The sequence below is a fragment of the Pangasianodon hypophthalmus genome, chromosome 25 (assembly GCF_027358585.1).
Source record: "Pangasianodon hypophthalmus isolate fPanHyp1 chromosome 25, fPanHyp1.pri, whole genome shotgun sequence".
NCBI lineage: Eukaryota > Metazoa > Chordata > Actinopteri > Siluriformes > Pangasiidae > Pangasianodon > Pangasianodon hypophthalmus.
In genome coordinates, this window is record NC_069734.1 from 12,788,134 (window position 1) to 12,803,672 (window position 15,539).

The 15,539-nt window shown below is 38.6% G+C and overlaps 2 protein-coding genes across 2 annotated transcripts; one reads left to right on the forward strand and one right to left on the reverse strand.

Annotated features, from left to right (window-relative positions):
- The first annotated feature begins 3,133 nt into the window (after positions 1-3,133).
- Positions 3,134-9,060, forward strand: psmc3 (proteasome 26S subunit, ATPase 3). The gene is made up of 11 exons (XM_026946672.3): positions 3,134-3,255; positions 3,962-4,042; positions 4,155-4,280; positions 5,001-5,105; positions 5,255-5,317; positions 5,452-5,589; positions 5,717-5,860; positions 6,243-6,488; positions 7,045-7,190; positions 7,763-7,844; positions 8,721-9,060. Exons 1-11 carry the CDS (start codon positions 3,214-3,216, stop codon positions 8,829-8,831), a joined length of 1,284 nt encoding a protein of 427 aa, XP_026802473.1. The 5' UTR covers positions 3,134-3,213; the 3' UTR covers positions 8,832-9,060.
- A 734-nt stretch (positions 9,061-9,794) lies between these two features.
- aplnr2 (apelin receptor 2) lies at positions 9,795-12,626 on the reverse strand. Its single transcript, XM_026946784.3, has 2 exons — positions 12,093-12,626; positions 9,795-11,672 (listed from the first exon to the last, which is right to left on the reverse strand). Exon 2 carries the CDS (start codon positions 11,479-11,481, stop codon positions 10,237-10,239), a length of 1,245 nt encoding a protein of 414 aa, XP_026802585.3. The 5' UTR covers positions 11,482-11,672; positions 12,093-12,626; the 3' UTR covers positions 9,795-10,236.
- Positions 12,627-15,539: the final 2,913 nt, after the last annotated feature.

Genomic DNA, 15,539 nt, shown 5'->3' on the forward strand with positions numbered 1-15,539 from the left:
CAAAAAAAGAGACCACAGAAAAATGTGTTGAATTTGTTTGCCAAGACATTCGATCATATTATACTGTGTCTGGAAAATGTTCGTTGAAATGTAGTTGATGAAATCTCAGCAATAGTAGTTCAGATGCACAATTACTGCAGACATATGGACAGAAACCTATCACAAAGTGTCCTTTCTGTTAGCAACTATTCATTACATTAATGGCCAATCCGCACTACATTCAAGAGTGTTTTTTGCTGACCCTTTCGACCCAAGCACCTCAAAGACGGGTGAAAACATTCGAGGGCACCTGCTGCAGAATCTCAGAGTATTTGGCACTGATGCAACAGAAATGGGCAGAAAGATAGTATTTGTCACAGATTCTGGAGCCAACATCCTCCCCAGCTTCAAAGGGTGTCATATTTGGCTTCCCCCCATTAAGGATAAGATGACTCTGATGGTCCTCCTTCATCTAAGATGGAGAGGTGTCTTGAGGATTGGGTTGTTCACCATTGTTCCAGGTGTTGGTACCCCATACCTGCACTGCCATCAACAATGCTCTGGAGGCTGTGGGGTGTAGCTCCCACCTGCAGAGGGTGGAGTGGTGCTATTATCGGTCTTTCCAGCTCCTGATCTCATCATCAGCCCCTCCTCTCTCTCTCTCCCTCTCCCTCTCCCTCTCTGTGCTATCATGAATTCTCTAAACAGGGTCAACAGTTCCTCCTACTTACTCCTCTGCTTTGACCGTCCCATCAGCTCCTCCATTACCTCATCCCAGATGTCTTCCTGCTCATTTGTTTGTTTATCTATCTTCCTGGGCCATGCCTTACTTGCATGTGCACCAGCACTTTGCTTGGAATGGGTAATCATCTTATGTGGGTCCACAGTATCACCAGCCTATGACACAGATTATAAAAACTTGAAAAGATGGTGCAGTCGCAAGTAGCACATTGGTGAAAAGATGGTTTATTGACCCCTGCAAACTATAAAAATAAACTGCTAACAGTGAAAAAAATATGGTCTCCCAAAATGACAGGGACAACAACAGGGAGATAATAAGTATATACCCAATGGGTCTGTGGATGGGCACTTGCTACCTGCTCTTACACTCCCCTCAGAACCCCTTGTATTCTGTTAACTACTCCCTAAAAGGACTATTCCATTTTATCACTTATTATATTGACAGTTAAAAAAAACACAAAAGGCATTTTAATTTCATTATACTTCACAAATACTATTCATGACCATGGAGTGAATATGCAGGCTGCAGGCATTTTAAAAGACAACCTAATGCTGCTGCTTCAGCTTGGATCATAACACAGAAGTTACAGATAACACCAAAGATGCAGAGAACAAACACGGCACCACTGAAGACTAGGAAAACCATTCTAAACACGATAAGTCAAATAAATTATGAATTCTATCTGTCTGTTTATTTACAATATGCTAACCATGAGTTACAGAAGTTTAAATGTAACTACAAAATGAACTAACCAGGTATGCGTATTTGTAATAGTCTTTTATAGCTGAAAGTCTACACTTCAATCACATCTTGATTGCTTCACTTCAAGTCCATTGTGGTGGTGTACAGAGGCAAAACTTCGAAAATTGTGTCACTGTCCAAATACTATCTCAGCTGCACAATTTTATGTACCATGTTAACTAAAGGGTACTAATATAAAACAACTAAAATGCCACCTTTGTTCATTCTTCCCTCCTTAATAACCACTTTATTTTGGTCAGGGTCACACCCTCAACCTAATTGCAAAATAAAGTTTAAATAATATTTTTAGAAAATATATATTGGAAAGGATTTAATATCTATTTATTCTATTCATTTCAGGATTTTTATAAACATGGGATGAAGATATAAGGAAACACTTCTTGATGCAGTCATTTGCTTGGTATTAATATGTCAGTCTTATCATTTTAAAGAAAAATTCATCATGTCGGTTCATGGGACGGCATGATGATGCATTGCCATCTCACAGCTCCAGGGCTGAAAGTTTGATCTTGAGCTCGGGGTTACTGTCTGTGAGCTGTTTCTGTGCATGTTCTCTCCATGTCCATGTGGGTTTCCTCCAGGTTCTACAGTTTCCTCCCAAATATGTCAGTGGGTGGATTGGCTATGCAAAAATTGCCCTAGATGTGAATGTGTGTGAATGAGGTGTGTTCCCGCCTCACGTCCAGTGTTTCCAGGATAGGCACCAGGTTATAGTGAAGATGAATGAGCTCAGGACACTCATGACACTCACTTATGCAAATAGTTATGAAAATATAAAGAGTGGTCATCTTGAGGTTTGTCACTTTCCTCTTCTACTGCCAGTTACTCCACAAAGACTTCACATCCTACTTCTGAAACCATTTGTTGTAGGGTGGTCGGTGCAGTGGCTAAACAAGCAGCAAAAACTCCAGAAATGTCCATGGAAAGTTTGTTTTTAATTCTATATGCCACAAATTCCAAAGAGGTGCAAGAAGGACCACAGCAAAATGTCCATTGTAAATCAAAATTTCACTAGTAAAAAATACCCCAAACACAAAAGGAAAAAGGAAAAAAAAAAAGTAACAAACTAACAAAAGAAACTGTTCAAAATACAACTCAATACATAACAAAATTAGGGTACACAGTTGGCTACTAGTACAACAAACACCCTTTCTTTCTTCCCAAACATTTTGTCTGTTCTTTTATAGTTTAGTCTCCTCCTTCATTTTCAAACTGACCAATCGTAACCCCTCGTCAGTTACTAACTGTACATTTTACATTTCACAGAGGATTTATAATCTTACAGACAATACCTTGATAATCATCATCTTTAACAAGTTGTATTATTGCCTAGAAAACCTACATATAAGCATAGAAATATTCATGAAATTTAGGCCTAAACATCCTATAATGGACCAACTCCTTCTGCTTCACTCTGATAACAGTCACCATGGAATGTGCACCTTTCATGTGACTGTCCCTTGAGTAAAACTAACACAAAATAAAGATCTTACAAAACTGTTTGGTTCTTTGAGCTGAAACATGAGTGCGACATCACACTAAGACGCTTTAAATTCATCTGACTTCACCTAAAGTTATAATGTAGGTACCTGACGACCCATAACACTCAGAGGTCAGAGGTATTTTTGCCCTGCAGTTTTTCCGCCAAGCCGAAAGGGGGCGGCGGCGCTGCTCGCCTCTGTTTGCTCATATACAGAAATTAGCAAAGAAGAAAAGTCAAGCGCTGCAAGATGGCGTCTTTGAATGACAGATCAGTTTGGGATGAAGTGGAGGTTTGTTTTTATTTCCTTTAATCTCTCGTGTTCTGTCTCGTTTTATTACAGCTGCCTGTTTCAAAACATGGGTAAAATATGGACACGTGGTTTCTGATGGTTAATCGCAATAAACCGGTATTTAGCTGCCTGGCTAATTCCTCAGGGTGCCGCTATGAGGAGTGCTGTAGCATGACACAGTGAATTTTCAGTCTCGGTTCATTATTTGGCTCGTTTGGAACACTAACTATACTCCTCTCCAAATACTAAACTACAAATATAGCGTTTGGTTTCATGTTGGATAAACACTTTGAGTTAAATAATGATTAGAGCCGACCTCTTGCTGAGCTGGCTTTGTGGTGACTAGCATAATAATAGCTAGTTAGCACTTTTTGTTAGCAGGCTAGGTAGCTAGCTGCCTCATACTCAAGTAGTCATGTGTTAGCTAAATATTAGGGAATCACATATTTGTAGGAATTAAGCATACACTTAACGTTTTCCTTCAGAAGCTAGCTATAAACTGTAAGATAAGTTTGGTAACTTATTCTAGCTTTATAGCTCAGATCCTGCAGAACAGTCAGCTACCTGCATTAAACTGCTCCCCTGTGCCCCTGTGAAGCATATAGCTGTACTCCTGCCTGTTATAAACCAAGATTTGGTTTGAGACCTCAGTGTAACAAGATTTTGCTGTTATTCTGAAAATACAAAGCTGTTTTGCATTTCACAGGATGGGATCGGTGAGGAGGTCCTAAAGATGTCTACTGAGGAAATAGTTCAGCGAACCAGACTGCTGGACAGTGAAATAAAAGTAAGTGACTGGAATCCTCATCACACTAAATGAGTTGCGATTCTGACTTCTCTGATGAAAGAAGTTCACACCTTGTGGTCTACCTTTAACCTGCGTGCTGTGTTGGTTACAGATCATGAAGAGTGAGGTGCTGCGGGTCACTCATGAGCTACAGGCGATGAAAGACAAAATCAAAGAAAACACAGAGAAGATTAAAGTGAATAAAACTCTGCCGTATCTCGTCTCTAATGTCATAGAGGTAAGCAGAGTTGTTCTGTGTTAGGAGTGTTACCATCTAAAGCGTTCATGGTAGAAGAACCTAGTCTAAAAACATCATGATATTAATTTAAAAACTCACAAGATGATGGTGGAAATTAAAGGGAAAATGTAGTATAAAATCTTCGAAGAAAAGTGTCTTTGCACATCTTTGTGCCTAAAAACCAAAGGAAACAAAAAGATCAAATCCCCTGTGTGTGTGTGTGTGTGTGTGTGTGTGTTTTTGTACAAGTAGTAAAATACTACTTGAAATTTGCAAATTAATTTTCAGGATATCATATTCCAGGACATCAGATTTGTTAACTCCTGGTGTGCAGTTAGTAGTGAAATTTTTTTTTTCTTTTTAGCATTTATCCATTCCAGCCATCAGACTTTGAACAAAATAAATAACTCAATAAAGAAATCACATTAAATTAGTTAGTGCCCAAATTTAGACCAAACTTTAAAGGGGCTTATTGTGGTGTTTTCTACTCTCTTAATTAGTCTGACATTTTTGTGATTAAAGTTTTTGCACTAGGATCATGTAGGTACATCTTTCTGTTGTCATTCACATGGGCAATAAATGTGAGTTTTACTGTAACCCAGTGTTAAATATGCAGCAGTTAATTTTAAGAAACAGTGGCTGGGTTTGTGGTCTTCACTGCAGTTTCTGTCTTGTATGATGTGTCGGTATGTTTCAGTCTGATGTCTGTGTGATTTGCAGCTACTGGATGTGGACCCCAATGATCAGGAGGAGGACGGCGCAAACATCGATTTGGACTCACAGAGAAAGGGGAAGTGTGCAGTCATCAAAACATCCACACGACAGGTGGGTCTGACATATCGTATTTAACTTTTCATGTTTTTATGGTCATATGACTAGTCCATTTACAAGAATAACACTGTGAATGTTTCTCTTTTTTTTTTACTGTTTGGAGGGGTACTAATGTTTTTTGTTGTAATGCATCATTTCTGCAGACATATTTCCTGCCTGTCATTGGCTTGGTTGATGCTGAGAAACTGAAACCTGGGGATCTTGTGGTTTGTAAACATTTTCATTAGCTCATTTCATAATGCATTTTGGTTAAGGAAAGATGGAGGGTTTGGTTAAAGAAAGATGGAGGTTTTGTTTTCCCTGTAGACAAACCTGTTTGTCTGTCTGTGTTTGTGTTCAGGGTGTTAATAAGGACTCGTATCTGATTCTGGAGACTCTGCCCACTGAGTATGACTCTAGAGTGAAGGCCATGGAGGTGGATGAGAGGCCCACTGAGCAGTACAGTGACATTGGAGGCCTCGACAAGCAGATCCAAGAGGTACCAGAGTTTATACGTTTATCACTGTCACTAAAGATTGCATTTATGTATTTCAGTACAGTTCTGTTTTTGTGACTGAGATCTAGTTTTTGATTATAATGTCCTCTGTGTGTGTGTTGTTATTCAGTTGGTGGAAGCAATCGTCTTACCCATGAACCATAAGGAAAAGTTTGAGAATTTGGGGATCCAGCCACCAAAAGGTGTTCTGATGTACGGACCACCGGGAACTGGCAAAACCCTGCTGGCCAGAGCTTGTGCTGCACAAACCAAAGTAACTAATCTAAAAAAAAAAAGTTATTCAGATTATTTGTTAGTTGCAGCCTAAGTTTATTTTCTTGACTAAAATTACATTATAGTGTATTACTGAAAGAAGCAGCAGTTTCACACAATGAAATTTGAATTATTTATTTATCTGCAAAAGGTCAAACTAGTTGGTCTATAGATTTTCCGATAGGGATGTGTAATGATCACCATCTACAAAAACATACATATTGTGTGCAGTTATAGGGTATCAAACACATGCATATCCTGGATTAACGTTACCTTATTCTAGTTTTATAAGGAATGAAAAGCAAACTCACTTAACAAACATTAAAAATTCATCTCATTGTGCCCCCTTTGCTCTTCTCTTCCTGACCTGTTGTATCTGTCAGGCAACATTCCTAAAGCTAGCAGGCCCTCAGCTGGTGCAGATGTTCATAGGAGATGGCGCGAAGCTGGTGCGTGATGCATTTGCTCTGGCTAAAGAAAAAGCCCCTTCGATCATCTTCATCGATGAGCTGGACGCCATCGGTACCAAGCGCTTTGACAGTGAGAAGGCCGGAGACAGAGAGGTGCAGAGGACAATGCTGGAGCTGCTAAACCAACTTGATGGTTTCCAGCCTAACATGCAAGTCAAGGTACAAACCGAGCTCGTTAAATCCTAGAGATGAAGGGTGTGCTCGTTAAATCCTAAAGATGAATGTGTGTTTGTTCTAAAGGACATTCACTCATGCAGTTCTTTTTTCATTTTTGATATTGTTTATCACCAAGAGACAGAAAAAAGAAAAGTGCATGTTATCATGTTATACTGTAGCTGCCTTGATATCCATCTCTGTCACCATCAACAAATCATAATCAACCAATAATTCCTAATCGAATCAATCGATGTTAAAGTGTATCATTAGTCTGTTTTCCTAGTACTCGACTGGTTACTAATGTTATGCTGTTACTCATAGTTATGACATTAGTGACATAGTAATATCAGATTCATTTTATGCATGTACTAGTACAGCACTCAATGTAAACTTTAAATGGATCCTACTCTTACACCTTAAGGATTTTATTTCAATTTTATTTCATTTTATTTAAACATTACTTGCATTTCTATCTAGGCTCCTTTAGGCACAAATAAACAATTGACATCATACAATATTCTATGTGAAAATTTGAATTGTGATACATTCTTTGTTGCAGGTGATTGCTGCTACTAACAGAGTGGACATTCTGGACCCTGCGCTGCTGCGCTCAGGCCGGCTGGACCGTAAGATTGAGTTCCCCATGCCTAACGAAGAGGCTCGTGCTCGTATAATGCAGATCCACTCGCGCAAGATGAACGTCAGGTACCTGCTTCCTCTGTGGCTTATTAACTCAGAATGATGCTCTGGGACCATGTTTATAGCCTCATAAAAAGGTTTTAGATATAAAAGTTTTTATTATGGACCACTGCAATACCAACAGTTAAACAGTGATATTTTACAGGGAAGAATGTGTGTGATTGATAAGTGTTTCTGTTCAGGAGTAATCTGACAGACTCGAGTACTGTTTTGATAATCGTGATAATTCATTTTTGTGTCAGTTATTTGGTTGTTTTCTTAAACACAAGTTTGAAATGTTTTATATTGTCATACCGTACGCCCTTAATATATCTGATGCAGATTTTGGCTGTGAATAGTTACAGTTAGCAGTTTTAAATTGGCCACTCCTCAAAGCAATATAAAGAACCTTTTATTTTTTTTATCCGCTTCGCCCATTTTCACTCATGTAGACTCCATCATCTTTCAAATGGTTCTTTTTCTCACAATGAATTGCTGTATCTTTGCAGCATGCATGTCTAATAAATGTACGTCCTCCACAGAAATCTCTCTTTTTTTCACTTTTTCTGTCTTTTCTCACACACTCTCTGTTTGTTTAGTCCTGATGTGAACTATGAGGAGTTGGCTCGCTGCACTGATGACTTTAACGGTGCTCAGTGTAAAGCTGTCTGTGTGGAGGCGGTGAGTATTTATTTTTTTCTCTCCTTCCAGTTAGGGCCTTATCATTAGTCAAATGTTTACCATTATTGCAAAAGTTGGTAATAATGGCATCACTAATCTGTCCCACCAAAAGAATTTCAGTAGGAGTGAAAGAGTAGAAATATTTACATGTAAACAAGAAGGAAGGGGGAATGAGGGGCTATCAGCTTAATAATTAACACCCCGCAATCTACCTGTAAAACTAATTTATTGAATATTAGCTTTAATTTTAATTCTGTATGCTGTCTATCACATATAATGCCAGATTTTAACTCCTAACACTTAAGTTGTGAAATTACTAAATGTCGTAGCAGTCATTCTGAGTGTTTGATTTGGCATACTTATTTATACAGTAACACAGTGCACTATTTAGGATGTACAAAGCAATTCTGTCATAGCGTATAGGTAGAGCACATAACTAGCGAATAGCAAGTCTTAAGGGATTTGGCCTGTCTCTTGGCAAGGCAGAAATAAAAAAAATTCACATTCGAATAAAAAATATTTATGGATTTATTTGTCTTAATTTATCACTCCTCATCACAATATCCATCATCCATATGATGGAGTCCTATTTTCAGTGTAGCACATAACATGAATTAAATCCTGCATAAGGTTTCTCTATAGTTACTCCACAACTCCTTGATTGGATTTCAGCAAGAATATTCTGTAATTCTGGTAAATTCAGAGAAGAGTCAAGTTTATGTCTTTACAAAAAGTTTGGAAGCTAAGAAAAAATTCTTTTCCCTTATATTGGCCTTGGGGAGGTGTGGGTTAATGACATTTTGTCTGTTACATTTTTTAGTCTGTTTAATATGTTGTAGTAAGACTTTTTAAAAAGTGTGTGCTCCGTGTTTTTAGGGTATGATCGCTCTGCGCCGCGGGGCCACCGAGCTGAACCATGAAGACTACATGGAGGGTATTCTGGAGGTGCAAGCCAAGAAAAAGGCCAACCTGCAGTACTATGCTTAAGCCTGGAAACTGACTGTGTGTGAAGCATGTGTGAAATAGTGTGTGTGAGTGTCAGAGGCAGTTGAGTTTCGAGGTAAAGCATGGATTTACCAATGTGAAATGAAAACTGATCAGCTCAGTTCATCTTGAACTCATCTGACTATTACAACCTCTGTATGGAGCATTTTCCAGTCTACTGTTCTATTTGTCAATATCCATTTAAAAAAATAAACTTTTTTTCATTAATGTACTTTATGATTGTTTTGTGTAAATTTGGTGTTCTAACCTTTTGAGCATAAGGTATAATATATACAGTGTGCTTAGATATTCAGAACTTATTTTGGTATGTTTCAGCATTGCATTAATGTAATTATTTTCTTTATCAATCTGCAAACACTACTATGATAAAGAAGCATAAACACTAATGATACATATTTCAGAGACATTCATGCATGGGATGTAAGGTATTGTCACTAGACCTCCAAGACAGGACTGTATTAATTAAGGCACCAATGTGGGAAAGGGTAATAATAACTTCTGCAACTGATTAGATTATTAATCCAAACAGAGTCAAAGTCAAATGTCTGAAATAGTTTTCATAAACAGTTTCCTTCCTGTTTGTCATACAGAGATGTTACTTACATGGTGACATTTCTTGGCTATCTATAATTTTTGCCGACAGTCTGTCTATCAGTCCATCAGTAGGAATTGTTGTTAGTTCAATATCTAAAAAATAAGTGGTTAAACATAGGATTTGTATGGACTTATCCCTGCTACCACCAGATGAACTGATCACATTTTGGAATTGATCCAAATATGGTCAAGGGATATTTTAAGTATATTTGAGACATACAAATTAGTAACAAGAAGGATTAGACTTGATGGTAGCAGGGGCATCCCCGTAGATGCCGCTGACGTCGAGGTCTACTTGTTTGCAGATTGATTGGGGGAAGAATAATTCATTATAAGCTGACAAAATCAGAACATGAAGAGGTCTGAATACTTACGCACTGTAAGTATCAATTATCTGTTCCTGTTTTATATACATTTCATATTCACATTTACAAGACTACATTACAAAGTGTCAGGAGGATGTACTTTTTTATTTTCACATACTTATTTGGTATAGTGTTATGAATTTACTCAATTAATTCCAGCACAAAGATTTATGTACCAGACTTTCCCTCTGCCTTAAAGCCACTGTGGTCAGTGTTTCTTTCCTACAGTTCAGTCCATGTTTCTGAGAGCTTATAGAGGAAATCTTAGCACCCACTCATGGGGAAAAACATAACTGGAAAACTGAAATGACCACATTGTCACCGTACACTTTCAGTACCAGTAAACACACTTACACAAACAATCTACACCTCATGATACTTTCAGTAATTCATATAAAAATGTTTCATATTCAAATTCATATTAAATGCTATATGGTGCACTTAAAGTATTCTGTTCCTGTTTTGGATCTGTGTCCTGTATCTCTCACTATTTTATCCTCTTCCAGTTCATCCCTTGTTCCTGTCTCTCTGTCTTCTGCGTCATCTCTTTCTCCCTTGCGTCTCCTCCAAAAAGGCTTGACTGCACATTTGCATCGTTGACGGAAGGCTGGGTCACAGCAGGCATAGAGCAGTGGGTTCAGGCAACTGTTGATGTATGCTAGGCAGATTGCATAAGGGTGGACAGCAACCAGCCAGCGGTCAAAGCCGCAGGAATAGGGCAAAATATCAAGTTCAACCAAATCTGACAGGGTTTTATTGGCGTGGAAGGGCAGCCAACAGAGGAAGAAGGCTAGCACGAGGGCAATAACAATGCGCAGGAGCTTGCGTTGGCGCTGTCGATCGGGGTGAGGTCCAAGACGAAAGTGGCGGGACAAGAAATTCACCAGAGAGCAGTAGCAAAGCAGCAGCACAATAAGAGGAAGCAGGAAACCCAAGACGGTAGACTTCAAACCTAGTAGTGCCGACCAGATCACCTCGGCTCGCTCTCGTGATTCTGGATCAAGGTCTTGTGAGACCAAAATAGAATAGTCCATGTCACACAAGCACTGTGGACCACTATTATTGTTATGTTCACCATCATCCAGCCAATCAGAATGTCCCTCCACCTCTCGGACAGTTCGTAGAAGTAGAGCGGGAAGTGCAAGGACGCTGGCTGCCATCCACACACACCCTACGATGTACCAGGCTCTAACTGGCGCTAGGTTCTTGCTGGGGTTACGCCGTTTGATCACACAGTAGCGCTCAACACTGAGTCCAGCCAGAGAGAACACACTGGCGTACATGTTCAGTGCCACCAGGTAGCTGCTCGCTCGGCAAAGGAAGCTGCCGAACGGCCAGTGATAGTCCAGGGCCGTGTAGACTGCCCACAGAGGGAGAGTAGTGACAAAAGCAAGGTCAGCCAGGGCCAAACTGACAATTAAAGACTCCGTTATGGAACGTGAAGAGGAGGAAGGTCTATAGGAAGGTTCGGATTTGTTGTGGCACCTAATCCTCCATAGCCATCTTCCACGGCAGTTCAGGTATGCGCAGAGCACTAAGGCATTTCCAAATGTACCAACTATGAAGGCTAGGAGGTAAATAGCTGGAATCAGCACTCGAGTGGCACTCCATTCTCCGTAGTCACACTGGGGAAGGGGAGTGGGAGAAGCAAGAGGCCAATCCGACTCCGACATGGAGAACCAGGTTGTTTGGCCTTGTTGATGGAGAACCTTGTCAGTGACTGCCAGTGATTCTCTTCTGTATGTACTAAAGTGGGAATTAATTTGGATGGTCAGATTCTCCCTCTACTTGCTTTTAATGCCAATATAATGACAAGACACTTATCCCATCTGGATTATTTCCCCAGAAATCTCAGCTGATTTTCCTGTAAGAAAGGGATGGGGAACAGGTGTGAAAATGCTGACTGTTTAAAATATCTAGCTCCAGAAGATCATAAAAAAGTAAATGCTGGGGCCTTTTGCTATCTCTGTCTGATTTATAGTGTATAGTAATACAAGTCTATTTAAAAAATCTAATAAAAATATAATTTTCCTTTAAAAAAAACAAACATTGACTACAACTGAAGCTAAATTGAGGAAAAAAGGTTAAAAGGTAAAACAATTAATGTACAGACTATACTGATATAAAGTATTGAAGTATTTTTATTAAAATTAATTATCCTACGTGCAGTTTTACTTCAACTAAGCTGAATTTCAGGATCTGATGTGTAAAAATAATTACATTAACAATGCAAAACTGATTTCATAACTGCTGGTTCAGATATAAATGACATTATATGACCTACCTGTTCTCTCTCTCTCTCTCTCTCTCTCTCTCTCTCTCTTTCTGTCAGATGAAGAACTTGAGGTCTGTATGCCCTGATGTTTGGCTCTTCTTCAGCTTTTCTATCTTTTGTTGTTCTCCTTCTCCAGAATTGAAACACAGCTTGTCCTCATCTTCCTCTCACCACCACTACAACTCGAACTACACTACTCCTGTTTCTCCCTCAGACTTGAGTCTCCCTCTCTCACCCCACCTTTACTTCTTTGCTGTTGGACCACCCCTGCAGTGGGTTGGTGAGATCCTCAAACAGAAGCCAAGTGTTTACAGGGTAGGTAAACTGAGCAAAGTGATGCTGCCACTGCTTTGTACACCTCTGCAGTAAAAGGGACTGTGTGCACACATGACAAAGCCTTTAACACAGTCACACAATCACTGCAGTCAAGCGACACAACAGCCAACAAACACACATCTACAGTCATTCTGAATCGAAATGCATATGCATGACTATTGAGGAATGCAGGTTTTTTTTATTACCTTGGTAAATGTTTTTTACCTTGATAAGTGTGTATTGCATTATTATATAAAAATCAAAAGAAGAGATGAATTAAACAGTTTAAATTATTTTTAAAAATGGGCAAAAAATAATGTATTAAATAAACATTACATACACAATTTTATTTGTAAAGCACTTTTAACAATATACATTGTCACAAAGCAACTTTTACAGAGATCTGGATGTCGATTTAGATCCCTAATGAGGAAGAAACCAAGAAACCTTGAGAAGAGCCAGACTCAAAAAGGAACCCATCCTCTTCTGTGTGACATTCGGATAGTGGGATTATAATTCAGTGCATTAATACAGCTACAGTAACTATAGAAGAGTAAAGCCAAACAGTACTAAAGGTTTTGAAACTATGTTCATTATGAGCATATTGTATAGCATAATAAAATTTAGTTTGCAATCATTTTTTTCCCTTAATTTCTCCCTGGTTTGGTCAACTGCCAATTCCCACCCACCAGCTCTCCCTTATCACACAATAGCTATCAACCAGAGTGGGTGAAGGCTAACACGAGCTTTCCCATACACACAGGATGCCAGCCAACTGCATCTTTTCTCATGTTATGTCACAGGGCATCACAAAACACTCGGAGAAAAGCACTAACTACCCTCTTCTGCATACATAAGCTCACAGACGCCCAGAATCAGCTAGTGTCAATGTGACTGATAGGGGAGAAAGAGTATGTCCTCCCTCCCACCCAGAGAGCACGACCAATTTTGCTTCTTTGATTCCTGGCCACAGATGACTGTGGCATCATTGATAGTATCCAATAGTGATATATGACTTTGAAACATTTAGTTAGTATGTTGTTAATAATAATAATAATAATAATAATAATAATAATAAGAGTTTATTTTATATAGCGCCTTTCTCAGACCCCAGGTCACTTTACACAATAAAATATTATAAACATAAAACAACATAACGAAAACACATAAAATACAATATAAAGAAACAGCCTAAAAAAACACAAGAAATTAATAGGTATGACAGCCAGTCTAAAGGAAAACAGGATAACTTGCCTAATAGAAAAAAAACAAAGCTAAAACTTCAAAATGCAAATAGAACAGGGAATGATAGAAGAAAGTGGAACTGAGGATTTACCGAGGGCTGACAGTATGGTAGTGTAGTGTGAATAAGTGGGTCTTAAGTTTAGATTTAAACTATGAAAGAGTTGAACATTCATGGAGGTATTGAGGCAAGGGATTCCAGAGATTGGAGCAGTTAAAAGAACGGTCACCCATGGAAGACATGGATGTACGAGGAATAGAGAGTAGACCAGTATCAGAGGAATGGAGAGAGCGAGACGGTAGGTAGAGATGGAGAAGTTCAGAAAGATAGACAGGTGCAAGTCCGTGCAGTGCTTTATATGTTAAAATGAGAAGTTTGAAGTGAATACGGGCAGTTAAGAGAAGCCAGTGCAAATGGTACAGAACCCGGGTTTTGTGGGCAGATTTTTTTAGTGAATGTCAGTAACCAGGCTGCTGAGTTTTGTACGTACTGTAGCTTATTTAAGGAATGTGATGGAAGACCAATAAACTGAGAATTGCAGTAATCTAAACATAAGGCAATGAAAGTATGGACCACAGTGTCAGCAGCACAAAAGCTAAAGGAAGCCCTTACAAAGGTGAAAGAAGGCAGTTTTGGTGAGAGATGAAATATGAGAATTAAAGTTCAGTTATGAGTCCAATATAATGCCAAGTTTACGAACTGGATCAGATAGAAATATGTCAGTGCCGTCAATGGTCAGACAGAGGTCATTAACAGCTGACATCCAGTGTTTAATATGACAAAGGCAGTTTATTAGGGAAGAGGGATTGGAGCTGAGATAAATCTGGGTGTCATCTGCATACAACTGAAATTGTAGGCCATAGTGACGAATAATGGAGCCGAGTGGAATCATATAAATAATAAATAAGAGTGGTCCTAAAATGGAGCATTAGACATTAAGCATTATGTTGGAAAAATAATGTAATATGTCTTTTCCTGACATACAATACAGTTCTGAACCCAAATGTTTTCCTCCTTAGCCATACGCTGCTATTTAACTAATAAATTCCAAAGAGTATTCAAGTGGAAAATGTGTTTGCCATTTCTGTGGTCAGGCTTGGGTTAAACACACTGTTCTGATGTGCAAATTTCTGAAACAAAAGAAATGTAGATGAATCTCTGTCACCCTGAGTACATGTGTGTGTGTGTGTGTGTGTGTGTGCTCCTAGAGTGGGGCTAAAGTGGTCACAGAAATCTTTTTGTCTCCAAACCTTCATTGTGAGAGGTACTAAACAGGGGAACTGTTTACAAGGTTTTACTGTGATGCATGACAAATGTTTAAAGAAGCAGTCTTCAGCCAAGACACACACACACACACACACACACACCCTTTTCAGCTGGTGCAATATTTAAATCCAGATTTTGGTTTACACTAAACATGACATGAGGTGTAGCAGAAAATGTAAAACATTTTTCTATCATTTTTCTTTCATCTTTTTTCTTATCTCTTCTAACTCTTTTTGAAAGTTTGAGGCCATTCTGACACATTTAGCATGTAAAATTAGATATTCATTTAAAATAACATAATGCGTTTTAAAAAGTCACCTATTATAAATAATGTAAATTCCTGTAAATGTTAAAGATAAACCCACAGTAAATGGTAAATATACAAATAAAGGACATGTTAAACATTTACATTTTTATGTAATATTTACATGTAACAGTTAGATTTAGATTTAACATTTACATTTGTATTTAATATTTACAGTTACCTTTAATACTAAATGTAACATATTTACTCTGTATTCATGTATGTCTGGTGAGCTTTTCATAAAGTACACTTCACTTCCATTCTTGGTTTCCCCCAAAAACATTTGGGTCTCCTACCAATGAAAATAGAAAACTCTCAAATATTAAAT